The sequence below is a fragment of the Achroia grisella genome, unplaced genomic scaffold (assembly GCF_030625045.1).
Source record: "Achroia grisella isolate CSIRO2021 unplaced genomic scaffold, CSIRO_AGI_Agris_v1 utg402, whole genome shotgun sequence".
NCBI classification, from domain to species: Eukaryota; Metazoa; Arthropoda; class Insecta; order Lepidoptera; family Pyralidae; genus Achroia; species Achroia grisella.
The window spans coordinates 41,147-61,316 of record NW_026712841.1 but is presented as its reverse complement, the minus strand read 5'-3'; the positions used below and the strand labels follow the sequence as shown (position 1 = coordinate 61,316).

The following is a 20,170-nucleotide window of genomic DNA, read 5'->3' as shown; positions in this document are numbered from 1 at the left end:
AACATCATGGACGTGGGTCCAATTTAACGTGTATTTCATTGAATATCTTGAGTATAGGTACCTATGTAGGTATGCCATACCTACCTTTTGTTAATTATCTTAAATACACATATACTAGTACGTCTTATCTATACAAAAGCCCACCTTATGGAACCTCACCATGGATACAAACCCTCAGCATATACTGGAAGCTACAAACCTTTCCTTGGACTAATCTGCAATGCCTTGAAATTTTCCTATCACATCTTATTATTTGAAACTAATCGTAGCTGCATGGCGGCAGCAATGAAGTATCTCATATCTTGTAGTATCCAAATTACCTATAGGAAGAAAATTAATATCGTTAACATGTACAATTTAAAAAAGCAATAGCTTCGGCGATTCTGTCAACCACAGCTTGCTGGTAGAGCTGCAGATCATCTGCATACAAATGGTAAGAGCATTTGAGGTTAGTGGTGATGAAATTAATGAAAATAGAAAAGAGTAAAGGAAATAGTACCTATATCTACCGCCTTGAGGGACAATATGTCCTTAATATTCACTTAAGGTATATAAATATTTATTGCCGAAATATGTACATAAAGTAGGTGCCTACATAGGCATGTTAATTAAAAATCTTAATTTTGAAGCAGTACCTATTAGGCACTTACTTAGCATAAGCGGAACAGAATGTATTTACTACAGTTATGGCTGTAAACTCACATTGTTTTTAGTTTGATAAGACGGTGCTGGTCGGTTTGCGTGACCGTCGTGTTTTCAATTTAATCGTATTTTCGGTTTAGGAAATAATTACAGTTCAAATAGATTCACATAGGTATCATTTAGCTAAAAAATATTTCGCGATGTAATAATGCAGATTGCCGTTTAAAACCATTAATTATTATTTTCAGTGTTACAAAATTCAAATATAGTAAAAAAAACAATTGAACATTATTATAATGAATAATAAAATAAGTGTGTTAGTTGTGTTATTATATATTAAAGTTGCTAAGATGACTGTTATAGCTTATGATACATCATATTTCAGTACATTTGGACGATGGCCAGGTTTTTCTCGACCTCTAGTGTCTATGCGAAACCAGCAATCGATATCTTACAGATGTTATTTTCCTATAGAATGGAGGAATTGTTTCTTTACGCCCAATGATAACGTATTTGCTACTTCTTATTTGAACGCTGAGACCGGTATTAAACAATCAAGAAATATACAACAACTAAATGGCCTAATTTATCAAAGTAATCGTAATTTTAATTTAGTCGGCAAACTTCAACCTTATATTTCAATGTATGATAGTCCCAATTTTACATTAAGACCATTTAAATCTATACATTCGCACATACCGTATAATAGAAGAAAATTACTAGATGCCAATAAAAATAAATTGTTGTTATCGTTAGCAGCATCCACTCCATCTTATATATTACCTAAAAATGGTAGTATTATACAAACAAGTAACAGAACATTCATTGCGGCACCTACATCAAAAAAGTTATTACCTTCAAATTATACGAGTGAAACAAACGTAAAAACAAATAAAATGTTACTATTAAGTGAATTTAATAAAGCTCTTGACAAATTAGAACGAAAATTTTATATGGTGAGTATAATAAATGACTATTCGTATATAAACACGGTTTCTGTTAATACCATATGGATTTTGTGAATGATGCTTTTTATAGTAGATAGTGTCTGTTTATATGTTACTTCCTTAAATTGATGTGTATAGTTACTAATTTTGGTCCTGGTTAAAATGCGTTGTTTTAGAATAAAAATATGGGAAAGACTTTGATAGACAAGTTGTATAGTGAGCAGATAGGATATGCACCGTAGATCAAATTTTGTACTCTGGTATCTACTGTTCTTTTTAAATATAATTAATACTACACCGACGTACAATGTAAGTTAGTTGTTTCTTTTTGTTGTTTATTAGCCACCAAATATGGTACTAATACGATACTGCTCAAAATAGATTATAAATAGGTACGAAATGGCGCAATCTGATGTCATTGAAAAGGAATTCGTATCTAGAGTAGGTACTGAATTTTTCTTAACAACATAACAAAGAGAAATTATCCATTTCTAACATCACATACCATACATACATCATAACTCTAATTTCTATATATAACTACATAATATCACGTCACGAATACACGAAACGAATCAATTTTCATCTCATTTGTTACAAATAATATAGCTACATGCGTATCTATTGTTATTGAGCATGTCTAATATTTGTAAAATACTTATTTGTATAATATTATATAAATATCTTTACGTTACTTTTCCACATTTATGTATCTTGATACTGTGCTGTCGTTACATACTTTCTCGTAAAGGTTTGGACGTAGATATGTGATAAGAGTATTTAGCGGATTTCATTGGTGTTCTATTACGGGACACTATACCGGGAAGAAGGGATTGTTAGTAATGGAGGTTAATGGGACCACTGAAGAATCACTCCTTGATACTATTTAATGTTGTTAATTTCTGTTGAATTAGCCATGATGAATTAATCATCTGTTTTTACTTCAATCTTTTATTCTTAAATCTTATTTCCGCGAGTGTAAATACTTAAGTCATTCTGTATGTAGGCCTCCTTGATTTTTTCGATAAAATTCATTATTACATTTCTCTTTCTTTATCTTTCGATCCTGTAGCAATTACAAAAATATTAGGTACCTGTGCATTTGCATTACTTTTATTCTGTAAACATATGTAGTAGGTATACACGAATTCGACTAGCAGACTGAATATGAACTAGGTATATCTACATAAGCTTACAATAAGTAAAGATTTCTTATATCTAATAACTAAATGCAAAATGTTACAAAAATTACAGCAAATTTAATTTATTTAATAAACCACCTATTTCTTAAAATAGTTAGAAAAGGTATCTAATATTTGCAAGAAATTGTTTTAGGTAACATTTTTAAAATTATCATCCATAAGTCCAGTAGAACGTCGTGAGAATGGAATCAGCTTTGTCCAATCGGCACTATTTCTGCAACTGCTTCTGATGACTATTTCAACCGAAGTGAATTCCAGTACAAAAACAGAGATTGATGATAGCATAGGACTTCATATTACTGATGCAGTATGTATTTACGTAGATACTATATTGTTGAGTTTACTAATTTAACTGTACCCGAGACTTCATGTTCGAACGGTTTTTTCCTTATGTTTTTTTTTTGTATTTATAGAATTTTGCCACAGTCGACCTCATATGTAAGTAATACCTTTTACCTGTTTGAGACAAACTGTAGTAACATTTTGTCCGTACAAAATTTGAAACTCGTCGCGAATACGTATTATTTTATATAGATGAGAGGTCAGAATATAAATTGTTGTTTAAATAACTACTGAATCAGTTCCGAATGAATTTTTAAAATGTATTAATTATTTCACCTTCGCCGTTCAAAGAGCATCGGAACCTAGTGGTTTGCCGATAACAAAGAAAGGTTGAGAACAAAATACTTTGTGCGTGAAACAGTGACTAACTGCCAGTTCGGTGTTGAAAAGACTGATAGCAAATTATATGATTGTTTCTATAATACACCTATAGTATTATCCCTAGGATAAAATCGATCTTATCAAGGAAATTATTGCAACATTACCAAGTACGGACATGGATCTCGTGTTTCGGTGGCAGTCACGGCTGGCTGTGGGGGCCAATCAAAATGTCAGTGGACAGTTCACAAACGGTGCCGCTGCTGCATTGCAACTGCACTTAGTCCATTTTAATGTCTCAGAGTCGCCCCAGACACTCGCACAGAAACTTAATCGAATGGTAAGTAATTTTTGTATGCAACATGAACTATTATCTATCTTATGTTAGTAATCAAATAGAGCCCGCATCCTTTTTCAGTTCACAATATTATAATAATAATATAATAAAACTATTATGAAAAAGTTAAATAAATACTTTTTTCGAATTTGAATGGCAAACAAGCCAGAGCCAACCTACATTTGTTGGGAAGTGGCAACTATCTACTTTATATAATAGTGTGTAATCTACACAGCCCACCTAATAGTAGACATAGTGGCAACCGTTGTCAGGACTTCACTTCACTTCACTGGCAGGACTTCCTCATCTGACGATTAGTATTCCCCTCAGTATCCTTTCCGGAGAACTAGGAAGTCAGGCTTGTAATTTCATTGCATCAAACGATACACCAATTTAAAAAGTGTAATTCCCGTAATGTAATTAGGTAGAAGAAGATTCCAAAGGTGCAATGCACGATACCTTTGAAGAAGACGAGTTTTCCGAAGGCTTGCGAGCTCTGGCAATGAACACAGTGTACTTCCGCGCCCGCTGGCGTTCTGCTCCCACTGTACTAAATGGCTCACGGCAGTTCCGCGACGCTGATGCCGCCCCTAGCAGGACTGTGCGTATGATACGCATCAATGACATCATGCGATACGGCGACTTGCCAGAATGCAATGCTGAGGTTAGTCATTTTGTCATCTATACCTGTTAATCTGTTCCATGTCATGTTAGGAATGACATGGAACAGATTAACAGGTATAGATAATAGTACGAATTTGTCTATACGCTAGTTTCAAATTTAAATAGTTTTTATTTACTCTCCGATTGTGATTGAGAATGTAATGCAAAATTTGCAAATTAGTTTTTTCTTTTTTTGCAAGTCAGACTTATACTATAAATATTATTATATTAACCTCATACGTAAATATGAGTAGGCTACTACTAAAATATAGTAATTTAAATGAAAACTATAGTCAATTGATTGTCAATACCTAATCATCGCAACAATTCAATTATTATTTAATTTTAATTGTAGATATTTATTTAATTACAATTTGTTTATTCACAAAACAGAGCAATATAATAATATAATAGATTGTATCGGCAGAACTGGATTGTAATCCAACACTTCTATGTAAATTATATAGATTAATATATGATAATGTATTATATAATAAAAAGTAAACTAAATAGAAAATGATATATAATATATATAAATTATCATGTTAACAGAATTTTATTTATATTAAAGAAAAGAAAATTGTATACCTAATGTTAAATATAATTTGTCACTTTACGGTGGAAATTTAACACAGAACTCTAGCGTTGAATGGAAAATATCTATATTTCTATTCGATATATATATTATTATTAAATATCTTACTAGACATATATTATTATTAAATACCTAACTAGACATTATAAAAACCTCAATTGTTAAAACAACTCTTTCCATTCTTTTATTTTCATCAAACTTTGAATAAAAGATGGAAGATTCATTTTTATTTTAAAGTTAATGCTTCATGTGTGATCCTATATAAAATTTACCAAGATATGATCATGTTATTGTGATTAAAGTCGATTTTTCATAACATGAACACGTTATTATTAATTCTGTATATTTTACGACCTCGGTTGTTTAACTATTTAGCATGCAGCCGATTGTCGCTGGTTCAATGAAGAATGTTACTAGGTATACCAAATCGGTCGAAAGTTTGATATAGTCAAGTTTGTATGTATACAAATATACTAGTTTTTGTTTTAGTCAAAAATATCTATTAGTTTTTATTTTATAGGCATTTCAACTTACGATAAATTTTAAGTCCCGCTAACAGTCACGTGACGTGTGACTTAATTTTGTCCGCTCCGCTTAGTAGCGAGTCGTCAGTATTTTGTTTTGTTTTCGTCCGCGCATTACGTTATTATTCTATTAATTAATTAAATGGATGAGGGATTCGAAAAATGGCAATCGTATAATATGCTTAAAATAGGTACATTAATGGTTGCCCATTATTTATCAACAAATAGTGATTTCGTTGACGCCGAAATGCGAGGAATAAAAATGCAAAGGTAAGTTAACTTTTCTTGCTATTTAGAAAATAATTTATCTGTTTTAAACTGTTTTGTTAAAAAAAATACCCAACTGATGTCATATTGTAAGTATTGCAACTCAAATAGGCAGAAGTACCAAACCTTTTAAATTTTACGTTATAGGCAACAAATATGTGTTAGAGTTTTATATCTATAAGTACGTATACGTGAATATAGGTACGTATCTGTGAATATAGGTACCTCTCTTAGTAAATTTAACTAAACACAAATATTGATTTAGAGTGGGTTGAAAATATGTATTAAATCTTTTTTTAATTTTGATTTGTCTTATTAATAAAATACGTAGGCCGTTTTATTTATTTTTATTTGTAACTTATTCCAAGTCGGCAAGAGACAGCTTTGGTGATGATGCTATCGGTTACATACAAGTAAAAAGAGCAAGTGATGTTTGTATGGTCAAATGCAGGATCACGCGCGAACACTGCGTACGTACCACACGGTACCGTTGCAGTTTAGAATGTAATGAAAACAACCAAGAAGTTTTAAACGTAACTTGTTGTTGTTGGATTTTTTTGTGATTATTATAAAAATAACTATTACTTTGGTGGTTGTATTTGTACATTTCGGCACAACACATGATTTTCTAGTATTTGGTTTGGTAATTTTTGAAGATATTTAAAATTTCTAATGAAACGTAAGACGACTCCGTGTTGAGATCGCGAGCGGACTGAGCGAGTGTTGTACTATGACGTCACACCGTCACACGAGTCCGCATCGCACGTTTACTTCTATAAATCAGAAACTACATAATTGACGTATTGAAGTAATTCTTTCACTTATATTTTTTATTTTTGACAGAGGATATGGAGAGCTAATTCTTCATTGTATTCATAAGTTTGATTTTTTGTAGATAATTTTGGGTGTTGTATATTTGTGAATTAACTATTCAAATTTGTAGCTACCTAAATTTACGGTTTATATATTAATTTGTAAGCTGTTGGTTTTCTCATCTATACATAAGTATAAATAAAATTGGAGTGTCTGTTTGTAATATTGAAATAACCGTTTTTTACTACATACCTACATATGAATATAAATACGGCACATGCACCAAAATAACATTTTTTTCAATTTATTGTCTGTCTGTTTGTTCCGGGTAATCCCTGAAATGGCTCGATTTTGACAGGACTTTTATTGGCAGGTTGCAGATGTACCTAATAAGGCTACTTTTATTTTAGAAATATTCTCTAATTAACTTTTTTGTTAAATTCCACGCGGAAAAAGTCACGAGTACAGCTAGTAGGTAATAAATAAAATTATTTATGATAATTATTTCACTATATAGATATTTACTACTTGTAATTTTGTACAGTACCGAATTAAATGGAATGTACCTACATTAGCTTTATAATTCATTTCATTAGCTTTGTAAAAGTTACTCAAAGCCTTCTTTGATATGTTTGGATATAAACAGAGATGTTTACATAGATATTAAATAAAACCATATCAACTTTTTAGTTTTACACAAACACATAGACAAGTATTTAAAATTAAAACAAAGGGGCGTTAATGTATAGAACGCGAAAGAGCATTGGTATATTAGAGTCATACATGATGACATATCTAACGCTCGGAGACAGAGTCGGTGCCAATAACTTGGAATTGGACTAAGAAATAGAAAGATAAAGTAAACATTGTCTTTAAATATTGAAATAATTACCAAATTAAATCTTATGGCGTCTTTAATAAATAAGTTTCAATATGAACACAGATAAGATATTATATAATGATAATTTACAATAATAGTGGTAGTTAGTAGGTATGCTTTATTATTTAATAATCTAAATTTAACAGTATTAAAATAAATTCCCGTAGGTAGTCTATTCAGTACTTATCTTGTATTTAAGTACTAATTCAGAAAACCATCGTCATTATTAAATTAATCACGTCATTTGTTTCTATAATATGTACTAATAAGTTTTAATAATAGATATTTACCTACACAGACGAAAAAAATATTCCTTATATACTACCTACTTTCGATATGTAACATAACATACTACTTATACTTTACTTACTTATACTTTACAAAATAATTAAAAAAATATTAATTAAAACATTAGGTAGGTACCTACCTATAACATTATGTTATAAACACAGGATTTTCTACAGACTATAATAGAATACGAACAAAACACAATTGAAATGTCTTAGTCATACGGGATGTAAATACAAATTAAAATAAAGTAAACTAAGAATATGACAATGAACATGAAACTATTGACTAAATTAGCGAACTGTATCCAATCGGTAGATCGTTTTGTTTCTTCATGAGCATTGCCGTCATCCTCCGCGAGTCTATGTTTGGAAGAGTCACTAGGGTCAAATTCTGTAAAGACTACATACTTCCCAGGTCCACTAGCTAACAGTCGGTTTAAAGATATGATCCAGCCTGGAGCTGGTAGGGCCCGTTTTGTTATCGACATTAGTAATAATGTTACCAATATCGCAGTTAGCGTTACTACCATTGAGTCACGAACAAACAGCAAAATAATAGGGGTATCGGCTCCATGTTTTGGAATATCATATCCGATTTCGGTAAGAAATGTAAAGTGGCCGAAAAGACTGAAGCAGAGTAATATCAGCCTAACATTATCTTTTACGCCAAGGAGCACAGAAGACAATGTTATTAAAACTATTACAATTGACGGTATTACGACTACAGCGGCAGGTCCTGCCGCTTCTCTCTTTAACACAAATGTATACTTCAACATTGGATATGTGTCATTGGGACAACAAGCGTATATTCCTGGTAATCTCTCATTTGTTACTCGTAGTAAACTCCAATCGGATCCATTTTGAAAATCACTCGTGACAATTGGTTGACTGCTATAGAAGGTAAAATTGACTTGTTCTCCTTTATGCATCCAAGATCCGAAATACAAACTACAGTTTTGTACATCATACGGCCAGCGAGTCAACGATGTCCGACAAATACCGGAATGCGCAATATGGGGCACACATGTGACAATTCCTTTGTAATCTACAGTGCAGGTAGTATAAAATAGGTCCGATTGGTACACAGAAGCATCAGCGTTGAAGAGAGCCATACGTGGAGTCCAAATTTCGTGGCTTTCCAATTGCAATTCTTTAATGTCACCGTAATTAGCTGGTTCCCAATGTAAGAACTCATCCAGCCAAGACATTGCAACCCAACTGTGTACAGTAAATGTCTCCTCCAATGAATCGAAGTTTAAATATTTTATTGAGAAGCGAACCTTAACAGTGACTGTTTTTTTATGATCAGTAACAGGACGATGTTCATAACTGTAGGCACATAATAAATCCTTATATAATTTTGCTTCATAATGCATCGGTTCATCGCGTCCTAGTGGACAGTCTTCAGCATTGATGACATGCCACGAGAAAAAAATTATGCAAACACTGATCGTTACGCCCGGATACATGGTTGTTGACTGTGTCTGTAAATTGAAATTCATCTAGTTTTAAATCACTAGTAAATTTGATACGGTACACCGCCCCCTGACGATAACAATTGCCTGATAGAGGTAGATACTTACCATCTGTTGCGTGCTTTATTGTATTTATTTATTTTAGATAGTACCTACGCAAGATATATGCGCTACGCTAAGGTAAAATAATCTTTAATTAGAAAAGTGGACGACCACTTCCAAAACATTATCATATATTCAAATTCACACATACCGGAAATGTCTAATACATTTCTTCCGATGTAGTTCTATCACTATGCCTTTGTAAACTAAAAATTAGCGCTGCTGTGATACTGCAGCACCAGCTTTTCTACATTGTATTATGACAAGCAATGTAAACTGAATAAATGCTTAAATATTCTTCCGATGTAGTTCTATCACTATGCCTTTGTAAACTAAAAATTAGCGCTGCTGTGATACTGCAGCACCAGCTTTTCTACATTGTATTATGACAAGCAATGTAAGCTGAATAAATGCTTAAATAATTAGCACAGGTATTATTGAAGAATACCTAGTTTGTCTTCACGTGTCATAACGTAATCGTAATCACTACGAATAAGTACCTAATGTTCAATAGTCATAGCGATTCTAATACTCAACTAACATTATGTTGAAACTACATTTATGCTGCTATACTTCTGATAACAGCGTACAGCTGTTAAGAATAGAGATGTAGTACAACAGACACATCGGTTCAATTAATACCTATTATTCAAAATATTTCGTGTACCTAGTGTCTGTTGCGGGAGTATAAAAAAAGTTTTTTTTTATGTAACAGGAGTGGCAAATAAGTAGAGGGTTCACCTATTGGTAAATGGTAACCATGCCAATACATGAACAGCACGTTTCGTCATCATGTGAAGCCCGTGTTACCCATTCACCCATGTTGCCATTTCGGAGGGCTATTTACTACTAAGTATTTCACTGCCATATCCTCTCCATACCTTTCCTCTGAAACAAGCTTATAATGGAAAGTACCTGAGCGCTGAAATATATAAGTCAAGGTACCTACGCAAAACAACTTTGTAAAATGTGTATAATATAGTACCTATATTTAAAGATTCCAATAAATTAAAAATTAAAATTTCCGTTTCCAAATATTTCTAAGAATAATATGTTCGTCTTGAGAACTGTTACTGATCGTAGGTACTTCCTTGCCTAAAAAATAAGCACAGTACTCTATTGAACTGCCTGCATTGATTTTACAATACCTACGTATTCATCCAGATATCGTTAACACCTAATTGATATTTTTTTATAGGCTGTAGAGGTATCTTATGCGACGCCTGGCCTCTCTCTCCTCGTATTGGTGCCCCGTGGAAAGTCATTAAGGAAGTTGGCCGACCATATAGTAGCCAACACCCTACATGATATTACAGAAAAAATGATCACAATGAGGTAAAACAAAAATTCAATACTCTGGCTCCAAATATTAAAATAGTTAACAGTAATTCCCTTTACCTTTTAGGATCTCCAATTTTTGATGAATCTGTTTACATGATATTACATTGAAAAATGTTAATCAAAATATTTCACTACAGAAAAAATGATCACAATGAGGGTGGCTGCGACGTTACCGCTGTATACACTGCGCATGACATTGTTACTGCCAAGTAAATTGCAGACAGTAAGTAGGTTTATGGCATTAAATCGATTATCTAATTATTCTAAAGCTGTTCGGTTTCTATGATAAGACTCTTTCAAACGTATTATTTGAAATGCCAGTGATATTAATTTGATTGAAAAACTTGTTTATAGTTAAATTAATAATAGGTACTGTTTCACTAGATATGTATTGTCGCAGGTGCCTATCTATTAACCTGTATCATTTCATATCTTATATGTAAATACTTATACTTCTTATATCAGGTATATTCTGGACTCTAGGAATTCCTTAACTGACGACTACATATACCTAGGTATGTAAAAAATGGAACATAAGTACTAGCTCCTGTGTTTGTGTATTTAAACTTCCCTTAAGATCAGTCAGAACAAGTTATAACATACCTAGGTTCAGTAATGCAAGTGCTAGGAGATATTCCTATATAAGAGAGATAACTATAATAAGAGAGATTACTCATAATTTTATTTGATTGGATTGTAAGTGATAACTATTATTAACACTAGTGTAAATTTCAGATGGGCATATCACGTATCTTTAATTCAACGGATACTGCACAGCTAAAGTTGTCCCATGGTGTTCAGAGGCTGATGTTCTGGGCAGAGGCAGGCCGAAATGCATTTAAAGACGATGGTAAAATATTATTTTTTAGTAATTTTCCTATATGTCTCTAAATCATTGTTGCCCTACTAATAAAAAAAACACTATAGTGCGGCGTAGATGGATATCCCACCTATGTACAAAATTGAAAATTGGAACATTATATTGTATTTTCAGAGAAAATTCAAATTTCTTAATATTTCTAGTTTGACTACTTATGTATAATACGTATATTCTCTAACTCTCTCCGGACTGTGAAATAGGTATATCTATGCAATGGGTTATAAACATATGATTCATGCCCTATTTGCGTTTATGCCTACTTATCAATTAGCCAGTATTCTACATAAATATAAATCTGTAATCCTTTCAGTAGAGTCACTAGTTTATTAGATTTACCTTATTAATCCGTGCTAATTAAGTAAATACTTGTGTAATGAGTTAAATTGCATAGCAATTCCATTGTACAAGTCAATAATTTATTTAATTTTATTCTAGGAATCGAATGGGAGGAGGTACCCGAATATGAAATCGTTGTGGATAGACCGTACATGTTTTTTGTGCGCTGGCGAAACATGACACTTATGAATGGCAATTTTGTACTGTAACTATTAATTTGTATAGGCTAATAACATTATATCAATGATGTAATATAGGTGTATTTATACAAATAAATCAGAACCAAACACCACAAGGATGTATAATTTTTATAGTGCTATAGAATTTTTTTTGTTATCACAAGCGCATGAGAATAAGAGATTTTCTATAAACTCATGCACGAACACTAAGCTTGCATAGTATATTATTCCAGCGGCGGATTTACGCATTGCGAGACTCCAGGCTTTGCGAGGCCCTTTATCCTCCGTGAAGAGTATGTGATCGTTCACGATGCGATTTAATTGATTCCAACATTAAGAGGATGAGGACTCGATCATTCAAGAAAACTATGCCTTTATTTTACATTTTTTTTTATCTCTTTATTTACGATTAAATGCCTAAATCGGGCAGTTTTTGCAACTCGCCACTCGGCAAAATGACATTCACCAGTTGTTTAAACTTCACTTTGTTACGAGAGGCCCGGGGCGATTGCGCTGTTCGCTACTCTCATTACCATCATTAAATATATTGCTAGACAGTAAGCCTACCAGTAAGCGGTAACAATACTATGTGTACAACACTACGGACATCACGTTATCATATGATACCTGTGTTACCAATCATGCGTTGCCATTCTAGAGAACTAAGATGTCATTCCTAAGTACAGTCTACGTCATGATTTTTTAATATTGTCTAAATATTAAGTTCAAAATAAGGCTTATTGGTTCATTCTAGGTCATATAATATCAGCCAATTAATTTAAAAATTAAGGTAGTGTATTTTTCAACCTATATGTTGTATGTTCTCATATATTGAATAGTTTACTCAATAAGTATCTCTAAAGAGAGAATTATTCTATCTATCATTAGATATCTACTCAATGCTGTTGTATACAGTAATACGTTAAAAATAAAATAAAATAAAAAATTAAAGGAATTGCATTATTAAATAAACGAAATTTACAAAACTAAATTGATATATTTTACGTGACAAACATAAGCCACAAATAATAATTAAAAATATAAATATTAATAATAATACAACGAAGAATAATAATAAAACTTAATTTAGGCTTACATCCAGCATCTGTGCAAGTTAATGGTTGTAAAAAATAGTTCCTTATTGCTCTTACAAATTATGTTAGACTAGCAAGTTGTGAATACTTCATGTGTATTTTGGAAAACGGCTTCCTGTAAATAAGAAAAAAAAACTATATTTATTCAGGAAATAAATATTAGTACCAAAGCTCATGCCACTTGTCACAACAAATTACAAATACACAATAACAGAGGGACTGGTAATTTTAATGAGAGATTGTATTTTATTATGTAGGTATTTATTTGACAGAAAGGAATGGAGTGTAATAAACATTTTTAACATTCTTAACATTCATACCATCGTTAAATATCGTCGTTGACTAGTACCATAATATGTAATTATAATACATTAAACTGTATCCCCGCATCCCCCAACTCCTCACACAAAAATGATGTATATTCTTACTTCGAATAATTTTAAGAGTGGCTTATATGTGCACTTTTCTATATAGATTACATACAGTTAATAATTGAATGTTCAATTTATGAAATCATTCAAGGTGATAACATGAACATCAACAAATATTGATTAACATTGTGTTTACCTATGATTAAATTGATTAAATTTATATTTTTAATTATTATGTAAATGACACACAGTTTAATCAAACCAATATTATGATAACATGGTAATTATGAATTTATTACATAAAGTTATTGTTAATTATAAAATTGAGGAGAACTATTACATATTTTTTATAATAGCATAACTTTGTTCAACTCTAAATATAAATCAAAGTGTCCGCCGAAACTATATTTCTATTTAGAACCAATTGTAAATAAATTCGGTAAACATTGTGACGTTCGGATTAGGCAGTAAATTGGCTGAAACTAAAACTATGGCCATAACAGGAAACATAAATGAGTGCATTGGTTACAAAAAAACACGTTATAGAATATCAATTCAATAAAATTTTGTCTATTTGTCCATATTTTTAGGCAAACATATTTCTATGAGTTAACTATTTCTATGACTAAAAGATTGATTTTCTTTGAAGCCTTTTCTTGACTAAGGCTCACATGATATCGATGATATTGTTGATAGGTATACATTATTTAAATAAACTAATCGATAAATTTCTGTTTCGGCTGTAGTTTCGATAGCTTCGGTCGGACACTAACATCTAATATACTTGTAAAAGCTAGAAATACACTTACAATGCAAAATTACACTAAGTGAACAAAATTAGTAGATAGCTAAATGATTCACAAGTTTTGTGTTAGCAATCAATAGTTATAACGTTATATTAATGTTATTGAAGTCTGAACCTTATACATTAGATGATAAAAAATGGCAAGTTACAAATACATCTATGGACTAATATAGAAAAACATGAAATTTAACTTAGTAGTACACAACAAACCTTAATAAATTTAGAACATTATCAACATCAAATATTATTTTTTTGTCTACTTACCTCGTAACAAATCTGATGTTAAGTTATATTTCATTATTAAACTAAAGATAATTAATAGTCTATAAACGTCTTCCTTAAGTTATTATTACATTGAAAATCAATTACAAACACGGTGAATAATGCTGGACATCAGGTAGAATAGGCATAGGCATGATGACTAACAAACCAATAAAATATCAATTTAAATTCTTAATTCATGGATAAAATAAAATCGAGATTTCTATTGTTTTTACTCCATTAATATGCAAAATTACACCTATGTATTAAATGCAACTTAATTGATCGGCAACTATTATTTGTAGGTACTATCTATCTTCGTATGCGCGTTATCAGGGTGATGTAATTGGAATGGCAAACAAGCTGACGGCCCGCCTGATGGTAAGCGATGTCCATCAACTACATAGATGAACAGCACTGCACTACTGACATCACATTATCATATGACATCCGTAATACCACTTATACGTTGTCATTCCAAAGGAGTAAGTTTTTACTTACTTTACTTACTGTAATTTTATTACCGGATATGATCCTACTACCGAAACCGCTTCTTTGTAATCTAATTGGCGGGTGTTATAAGCGAGACTGAGTACCCACGCAGACTTTTTACTAACCATATCTGATCAGAGTAAATTGAGTAGTAATATACACTTCAAAAAGCTTATAATTAAGTAGATAGTAATAGGACAAACTACCGTGGCTCATTTGTCGATTAAATTGCGTCTGTATTGTGAGTATGTACTTATACACGCACTGTCATAATTACAACGGAAACTTTTAATAAACCTATCTTAAATCTTTAGTAATAAGAAAAAAAAATAAAAGAAAAAATAGAATAACATTCATATATAATATAAATTCATTGGAACAAATTTAAATCAGGAGTCTTCTTTTGTGAAGTATATATTTGCTTTTAAAACATACATCAGTTAATTCAATGAAAGTTTCTTGTTATCCCATAATTCTCAATCCTTTAGCTAATGATTTCATAGATATTACACGTGATTATGGTCCCCAACGAAAATCTTAAAAGCTTTGTACCATCTGATCTCTAATTGCACGGAGAATTTCTGTATGTTATTATTAAACACACAATAGTACATTTACATAAATTATTTTATTAAATTTTTTAAAACATTGATTTTAAACGAAATTAATAGATTTATTTTGGTTACTGCCAACCGTTGGAGTTGTATATGCAATAACTATAGAAAAGGTCATCATGCCTATTACATGAACATCAAATAAGTGTGTATAGTATAAAGTGCAAATATATTTTATATATTACTAGAATCTCCTTTACTTTATCAATAATTCATTTATAATAATAAGACATTATTATATTATAATTGTAACAAATTAATAATTTTGTTTTTGGAGTGAAAGAAATATGTTTTTAGTAATATGTAAAATGGTGTAAGAAAAACTACAAACTTTGTTACAAGGTAGCAATGGGCTGTTTTTTTCATCCAACATTAAAAGATTTTTGTTATAATAGACTGAAATTAAAATTATTTAAAATATCTATTAGGTATAGGTAGAGATCCGTAAAATAATTGAATGTACAGTGTTGTGTTACTAGTAACATTAATTTAGAATAATTTCATGGTATTTTCATATACGATTTTCACTATCCAAATAATAACAGAGTAAAGTTTATAACAAATAAATCAATCTCCGGTGTTTATAATCACTTATTCTTAACTAAAATTCAAATGTCCTTTGTTGTTCCGAAATTAATAAAATTTAAAAATTTCATGTAACATATACTTAACAAAAATATAATACTGATTGAAGATTAAATAGCGGAATTTACGACCCTAAATTATAGTGTAAAGTACAATTGATTGTAATTGATAATATACAAGACTTGTAGGCATATGAATTTTTTTGCTCACATGTTTTATTTACTACTAACTATTACATATACAAAGAATTAAGTATAAACAGTAGGTATAAGCAAAACGAATGAATGATTCACTGCAATAATACCATCATAAACAATAAGACCAATCAACTGGTTGACACACAACACAACAAATTGCTAGCATTCTAATGAATTTAACTTGACGTATTTTCATATTTTTTACAATCTTATCATATTTCATAAGTTTTATTTTTGGTCAATAAATCTTATATATTTTAAGCTAAAGAGTGAACTAAATTTTATATGAATAAGTAATATTCAATTGGACAGAGTATATTTCAATAATAATCAATTGGTGGAAATTATTTATTGAAGATCTCTCATAATAGATTAATACAGACAGATCCCTTGTGTCATTCCCAACAGCAAGTATAAACTCAAACATTGGCAACACAATTTTGAACAATATCAATACTAAAACATCTTTTGAAAGTTAGTAACATTCAGTATGAAAGTTAGTTACTTTCAAAAGATTTTTAGAAAATATGTATTTCATACGTCTATAATATGTCTAGCTAAAGGTGACATCTTTACAACATGAGAAAAATGGAATACTGTGTTTATCAATAAAAATAAAGTGCTAAATTATGAATATTTTTTTTTTGTTACAATAAATTATAATAATAAGTCATTTGAGGATATTACCCAGTAAAAGAATATTATTTCTTTTCCTACCTACTGATTTCAAAATAATCATAAAAAGAAACATTATTATAAATTAGTATCACCTAATATTTGTAAAACATGGATATATCAGATTAAGTTTCCATTAACATTTTTATCAGATTGTGAATATTTAGATTGTTAGGAGAAATTTCAGGTGTCTCTATATCAAGGTTAGATAATATATAATATAATTGTAGTGGTCTAGAATGATAGAGATCACTAATCTATATAGATGCCTTCTTAACCTACTTTATTGTGTCTTGTACAGAATACAGATTGTTTGCGGCAAAAAAAAAAATAGTAAAGTAGTTTCCTGTTGTTATAAAGTATAAGTGCATTTTGGTTAAGTACCTTGGTGTATGTATACCTATATATCTAAAAGTACAAGGTGTATGGAATGCTCAAGCCATTCTTGTTCACTTGCTTGACATTTTGTGATAGAAGTTTAATATGAATATCTATTCTATTATTACCTCATATTGTACATGTCATAAAAATATAAAAAAACCAGCAATTTGTTCAATCAAGAAATACTTCATTACTATAAAATACATAAAAGTATATTCAATTTACTAAAAGACACAAAAGCCATCTTCTTTTTCTGAGATTAGAACACAGTAGAATCTGCTTACAATAATATCAAGGGAGTGATAAGTACATCATGCAAGTGGACACCATAAAGTGCATAATCTTAGACAATAAACATCATTTTTGTTAACAGATCTATTAATTAAAAAGATATGTGAACTGATGACACAAAACAAATATATGAGAAACAAAAAACATTAATAAACATTAAGAATATTATAGGCATTAGATATTTCTTTTGTTAATTTTATATCATAAGAAATAAATAATTTGTTTAGATTTTCCTATAATGTCATGTCACTTTGGCTTATGAAAATAAACTATCTATAGTCTGTTTTTTAATCCCAAAGACAAGGTTGATATTATGGATGTTGCAAAAGTAATATTCAATTTTACAATAAAAGTATCCAATTAAACAAATCAGTATCTCAGGTACATTTTTACCCCACTATAGGTGGTAACATTATTTTAAAATTTGACATTTATACATGTCAATTTAGTCGCTGAGATTAAAAAACAGACTATATATTTATTATATGATATGAAGTGATTGGTCAATAAAATATTGGTGTGTGTGGTATGATAAACAGATTCCACTGTATTTATAGGTATTTCTATAAAAATAAATCATATAAAAGAAATTACATTATGATAATCTTGTTTTTGACATGCAAATAAACTTGTTTTTATTTGTAGGCATACCATGACTGGACCTTGTGTCTTCTATGGTGTCAACAAGGAGTTTAGGTAAACACATCCTTTTATTGTCTACAGACAAATAGTGTCCTAAATACCTGGAATATATCATGTATTTACTATGTCAAGTTTTATAATTTATAAAAGTAGTATCTAACAGTAAGCCATATAAATGTATATTGAAACTCATGAAATTTAAACTAGATATTAAAATCACCATGGACAACAATACACAATTAAGTAATTAAAATTAATAACATTTACATATATTTGTATTTTGTGATTTTCACAAATAGAAATTCAGAGTAGTCTGTATAATCTGAAATACATGTTAGAAACATGTCATGTCAAAGTTACTTAAAATGCATAATTAGGATTACAGTGTCCTATTTTGTTACATAGCTTTAATATAGAATGTTTAGTTATTGGTGTTGTCCAATATTGTCAATCCACCTAATGTGCCACTCAGCAATTCAAATTATAGAGACTATTGTAGGTATTAAACATAAAATTTAGAGAAATTTACATATGGAATATGACAAACATGTGAGTCATACAATTAAAGAAGTGCCAATTTGCTATAGATAAGATAAAACATTAAGCTAGTTATAGAAGCATATTCCAATTATTTTATTTTATGGATACAAACTATTATCTGATTAAAAACACAGAAGATAACCTAGCTCAAACTTTACAAGCCAACATGGACTGTAATGCAAATGAATAAATAGTTTTTCCTAGTTTCAATACAGTCTGACTTTCAGATAGATAACAATATAATATTAAAGTTGACATTTAGTACCATTGAAATTACTTATGTTAATGTGAAATTCCATAATTGACCCCACCTGTGTTGAGGCCTGTGTTTTCGGAAGCGCCAGGCGGTGGTGGCATAGGCATGGCAATGGGTGGCGCTTGTTCTCCCTTTGGACGACCCTCACCACCCGGTTGCACGGTCACCGCTTGCACACCGTCCGAGTCGTCGCGTTCTAATGTATGATAGTCACCCGATTCTTCCGGTGGACGTGGCTTGCATTTGCCGCAGCAACAATTACAGCAACAGCACAAACAACAGCAGAAGTAGCATCCAGTTAAGATACCACACACAAAGAATAACGCTTTGCACCAAGTACTAGTTACTACAAAATAGGCGTTGACGTTCTCTTCGCCAAATTGTTCAGCAATGTATAATCCAAGGGAGCCATAATTATCGTAGATATTTCTTTTAGTAGCGTCGCTTAATATTGTATGAGCGCGATTCACCTCTTTGAATTTATCTGCAGCTTCTGGATTATTGGGATTTTTATCAGGATGGTATTTTAATGCCATTTTTCTGTAGCTTTTCTTTACATCATCTGCGGTTGCAGTTTTGGGAACTTGAAGTATTTGATACAGACTGTCCCCTGCAGTTGAAAGCTTTCTTTTATCCATATCTTTTGTTGTTTCGCTGAATATTTGGTTATTGTAGAACAATTAAGGTTAAACTCGTTAATAATATTCACTGAAGGGAAACTACGCCAATAATATTTTAGATTAGTTTTTTTGACATTTTTATGTTGGTGCCATAAGTTTGGATACATGTCCTTTGGCCATGGCAGTTTTCTACACTTTAACAGAGTCTAAGTG

At 30.9% G+C, this 20,170-nt stretch overlaps 3 protein-coding genes across 3 annotated transcripts; 1 reads left to right on the top strand and 2 right to left on the bottom strand.

Moving 5' to 3' along the window:
* The first annotated feature begins 747 nt into the window (after positions 1-747).
* On the top strand, positions 748-12,238 carry LOC131844425 (leukocyte elastase inhibitor-like). Its single transcript, XM_059193306.1, has 8 exons — positions 748-1,598; positions 2,925-3,098; positions 3,579-3,791; positions 4,213-4,452; positions 10,596-10,732; positions 10,895-10,961; positions 11,474-11,588; positions 12,054-12,238. Exons 1-8 carry the CDS (start codon positions 939-941, stop codon positions 12,161-12,163), a joined length of 1,716 nt encoding a protein of 571 aa, XP_059049289.1. The 5' UTR covers positions 748-938; the 3' UTR covers positions 12,164-12,238.
* Positions 8,019-9,818, bottom strand: LOC131844167 (acetylcholine receptor subunit alpha-like). Its single transcript, XM_059192968.1, has one exon. It carries the CDS (start codon positions 9,320-9,322, stop codon positions 8,033-8,035), a length of 1,290 nt encoding a protein of 429 aa, XP_059048951.1. The 5' UTR covers positions 9,323-9,818; the 3' UTR covers positions 8,019-8,032.
* Positions 12,239-13,127: 889 nt separating the features above from the next.
* On the bottom strand, positions 13,128-20,101 carry LOC131844343 (dnaJ homolog subfamily C member 5). The gene is made up of 2 exons (XM_059193203.1): positions 19,393-20,101; positions 13,128-13,342 (listed from the first exon to the last, which is right to left on the bottom strand). Exons 1-2 carry the CDS (start codon positions 19,973-19,975, stop codon positions 13,317-13,319), a joined length of 609 nt encoding a protein of 202 aa, XP_059049186.1. The 5' UTR covers positions 19,976-20,101; the 3' UTR covers positions 13,128-13,316.
* Positions 20,102-20,170: the final 69 nt, after the last annotated feature.

Excerpts from the sequence above, each read along its gene's own strand:
- LOC131844425 (XM_059193306.1), top strand. The coding sequence starts at position 939 with ATGAATAATAAAATAAGTGTGTTAGTTGTGTTATTATATATTAAAGTT. Across the intron at positions 3,099-3,578 it reads GACTTCATATTACTGATGCA|GATAAAATCGATCTTATCAA; the intron begins GTATGTATTTAC and ends TATTATCCCTAG. Across the intron at positions 11,589-12,053 it reads AAATGCATTTAAAGACGATG|GAATCGAATGGGAGGAGGTA; the intron begins GTAAAATATTAT and ends ATTTTATTCTAG.
- LOC131844167 (XM_059192968.1), bottom strand. The coding sequence starts at position 9,322 with ATGAATTTCAATTTACAGACACAGTCAACAACCATGTATCCGGGCGTA.
- LOC131844343 (XM_059193203.1), bottom strand. The coding sequence starts at position 19,975 with ATGGATAAAAGAAAGCTTTCAACTGCAGGGGACAGTCTGTATCAAATA. Across the intron at positions 13,343-19,392 it reads AAACACAGGCCTCAACACAG|GAAGCCGTTTTCCAAAATAC; the intron begins GTGGGGTCAATT and ends TCTTATTTACAG.